We start from the raw sequence: 3,409 nt of genomic DNA on the forward strand, positions 1-3,409 counted from the left end.
ATTCTTAACTTAAAGAAATGTTTAGTCGTTTGGGTTATCCAGTTTCAATTACCGCTGACAATGGACGCCAATTTGTGAGTGAGGAGTTGAAATCATTCTGCAAAGAGTGTAACATTATTTTGTGTTACAAATGAACGGTGAGGTTGAACGCCAGAACCGGGACATAGTGAAACGCTTAAAGATTAGTAAAACAGAAGGGAAGGATTTAAAAACTGCATTATACGAGTATTTGATGATGTATAATTCTACTCCAAGTACATCTAGACCTACATCCATTAGAGGTTCCATAAGTAGGTCATGTCTTACGCGATCGAACGCCTTCTCATAATCAATGAAGCACAAGATAACGTTGTTCTGCATGTCTTTGCATTTTTGTACTAGAACATTTAAGGCAAAAAGCGCTTCTCGAGTTCCCATGCCGGATCGGAAACCAAATTGACTCTCCCCAAGTTGTTCGTCGCATCGTGGTCTTATCCTGTTTTGGATGATCGCCAGGAATATTTAAAGTACGTGGCTTATTAAGCTTATTTTGCGATATTCTGCACATTTCTTTGCTTTTGCCTATTTTGATAAAGTAATAAATGTGGACTTTAGCCAATCGTCGGGTAAAGAGCCTGAGTTATACACCTGGTTGAAAAAGTTGGTTAGGGCGTTTACGTGTTCTTCTTCCAACAGTTTGAGAATTTCTACTGGTATACTGTCGGGACCTAAAGCTTTACCAGTTTTAGCAGATCCAAGTAATTTTTTCACCTCTGTTGTTAAAATTGGTGGTCCAGAGTGATCCGTAACAGTAACATTCGCGGAGCTCCTAGAAGTATCCTCAAACATTTTGACTATGTAGTCACTCCAAACCTTTTTCTTGCTTTCTAAGTCATGAAGAATATTGCCCTGATCATCACATAGTGCATTCAAATTGTGAGTTTTATTAAGCCCCGCAAGTGTTTTGATCTCCTTGTGAAGGTTAAACCGGTCATATAGTTTCAAAAGGCCTTCGATACGTTCGCATTTGGTCTCATAGAATTTATCTCGAGCAGTTCGAATTTTTCTAGCAATGAGCCTATCTAATTCGTCGTACCTCTTTGGGTCTGCGGTTTTATATATTCGGCGTTTATCCATTAATTTCAGGATCTCCTCAGTCATCCATTGCCGTTTCTTGACTAGATGGTCAGGCTGCAGATAAGTCCGACAAATATTGCTGACTGTATCCTTGAGTGTTGACCACGTTGTCAAAGATGTTGATGGGCAGGTCAAGTGCTCGTTAGCCCATTCGTTTATAGCGTTTGAAACTCTTGCTTTAACTATGGGTTCTTTCAACATATTTAAATCGATGTAAAAATTTTGTTTTTGCTGAGCTAATTTTTTAAATTTACAGTGTAGCGTTGCTACGACAGGATTATGATCAGACTTTATATCTGCTCCCGGATATGTAACACAGTTCTTGATTGAACGGAACCTTTTGTTGACCAATACAAAATCTATTTGATTACGAACTACGTTATCAGCTGTATGTTGTGGCGAGGTCCATGTACAAACGACGAGGATGAAGCTTAAAGAGGGTATTTGCTAGTATAAATCCTTTCTCTTGACAGAACTCTATTAAAGTATCACCTCTTTCATTTCTGGTTCCTAATCCATAATCCCCTGTAACCCCTGGTACAGACATGGAACCAACCTTAGCGTTGAAGTCACCCATTATTACATTTAAATCATGTTTTTTGGTATATTGCAATAGAGTTTCAACTTGACCATAGAACTCCTCAATTTCATTCAAGAGTTTATCAGCCGTAGGAGCGTATATTTGAATTATATTCAAGTTTTCTGGTACTGCAGTTATTTGAATTAGCATTGCGCGATTTGACAAGGGTATAAAATTTGTCACTGATTTAGAGATATCTTTGCTCATAAGGACGACCCCCACCCCATGATGGTCAAATGACTGGTCGTTGCCAGAGTAGTAAAGGATTTTTCCTTCAGCAGTTACTTATTTGTTTTGTCCAGTCCATTTTGTTTCGCTTAAACCAATAATGTCAAGTTTAAGGCGCTCCATCTCCTGTATGATGTTAGAAAGTTTTCCGTGTTTCTTCATGCCTCTCACGTTCCACGTTCCTACTCTAATCTTTCTCGTTTTCATAAGTTTACCTCCGGAGATTCTTCGCACCCCTGTCCCATTAAAGGGACGCCAGAGACTCGGGGCCATACCTATTGTCGTACTATTCATGAGAGCTGATCTACTAGGGATGTAGTAATGACGGTGCTATCCCGTTGCCTTCCGCCATTGCAGTATCGTGATCGTCGCGCCATGCCTTGGCTGCGCTTACGAATGTTTGACTTGAGCCCTTTAAACTACTATAGTTTTGTCCTCAAGCCAATACTGAGATCGCTACTACCCAACCCCAGGTCACAATAACTACGCCCTTGTGACAGGGCTCGCCTCTTCCGCTGTTTCCACCGTTGAGGTCTTCACCTGTAACCCTAGGCAAGGGGGCCGTGATATACCCCACAGCACTAGGTCCCCCCCTGAACTTAGCCATCGACATATCCCGGCTTACTGAGATACGTGATGCCCACCCCCGCGACGTGGACGCGTCAGGGAAGAATTGCTCAGGTGAACGCTAGAGAAGGTAACTCTAATATTCCAAGAGCCGGGTTAACGAACTTGTTTGTGCCCAAGCCCGAAGGCAAGTCATATGACACAATACTAAGAAAATAACCAAAATAAACCAAACGAGCGGCGTCAATGTCAGTTAGTTGTCTAACTTTTCTAACCGCGTATGCTGCGGAGCTGAGTCTTCCTGTTAGGGATGATAAATGAGAACTCCGCTGAAGTTTGGAATCCATTCTATTCCTAAGAACACCGTAGTATCAACTACTTCACGATCACCGTTTAAAGATATATTATTATTTTGCCTTCTAACTTTGAGTAGGGCAAAAACTACACATTTTGTTTTTGAGCATTCTAAACTAAATTATTTATTGTAAACCAATTGTGTATCTGTGATAATGCACCGTTCACATCGTCATAGTCAGTTTTTTTCTTGTCAACCTTAAAAATCAGCGAAGTATCGTCAGCAAACAACACTATATCACAAATACCTTTAACATAGAAAGGAAGATCATTTATATATACTAGGAATAGAAAGGGGCACAAAATTGAACCTTGTGGAACTCCCATTTTTAACGTAGATCCAGAAGACTTTATTCCATTCATGAAAACTTGCTGGATTCTTTGACTTAAGTATGAAGCAATGAGATCAAGAGCTTTACCTTTAACACCGTAATATTTGAGCTTATAAAGAAGTGTTTCGTGTTCTACACAATAGAATGATTTACATAAATCACAGAATACTCCAATAGCGTTCTGTGATTTCTCCCAAGCATCGTAAATATGTTTGAGAAGCGCAATCCCCAC

The 3,409-nt window shown here is 40.2% G+C and overlaps 1 protein-coding gene across 1 annotated transcript; it reads right to left on the reverse strand.

Annotated features, from left to right (window-relative positions):
* Positions 1-1,498: 1,498 nt before the first annotated feature.
* LOC124542597 lies at positions 1,499-2,537 on the reverse strand. Its single transcript, XM_047120527.1, has 3 exons — positions 2,393-2,537; positions 2,020-2,160; positions 1,499-1,824 (listed from the first exon to the last, which is right to left on the reverse strand). Exons 1-3 carry the CDS (start codon positions 2,535-2,537, stop codon positions 1,499-1,501), a joined length of 612 nt encoding a protein of 203 aa, XP_046976483.1.
* Positions 2,538-3,409: the final 872 nt, after the last annotated feature.

The sequence above is a fragment of the Vanessa cardui genome, chromosome W, assembly GCF_905220365.1.
Source record: "Vanessa cardui chromosome W, ilVanCard2.1, whole genome shotgun sequence".
Lineage (NCBI taxonomy): Eukaryota > Metazoa > Arthropoda > Insecta > Lepidoptera > Nymphalidae > Vanessa > Vanessa cardui.

Excerpts from the sequence above, each read along its gene's own strand:
- LOC124542597 (XM_047120527.1), bottom strand. The coding sequence starts at position 2,537 with ATGTCGATGGCTAAGTTCAGGGGGGGACCTAGTGCTGTGGGGTATATC. Across the intron at positions 2,161-2,392 it reads CGTAGTTATTGTGACCTGGG|GGGTGCGAAGAATCTCCGGA; the intron begins GTTGGGTAGTAG and ends TTAATGGGACAG. Across the intron at positions 1,825-2,019 it reads CCTTAAACTTGACATTATTG|TACCAGAAAACTTGAATATA; the intron begins GTTTAAGCGAAA and ends AAATAACTGCAG.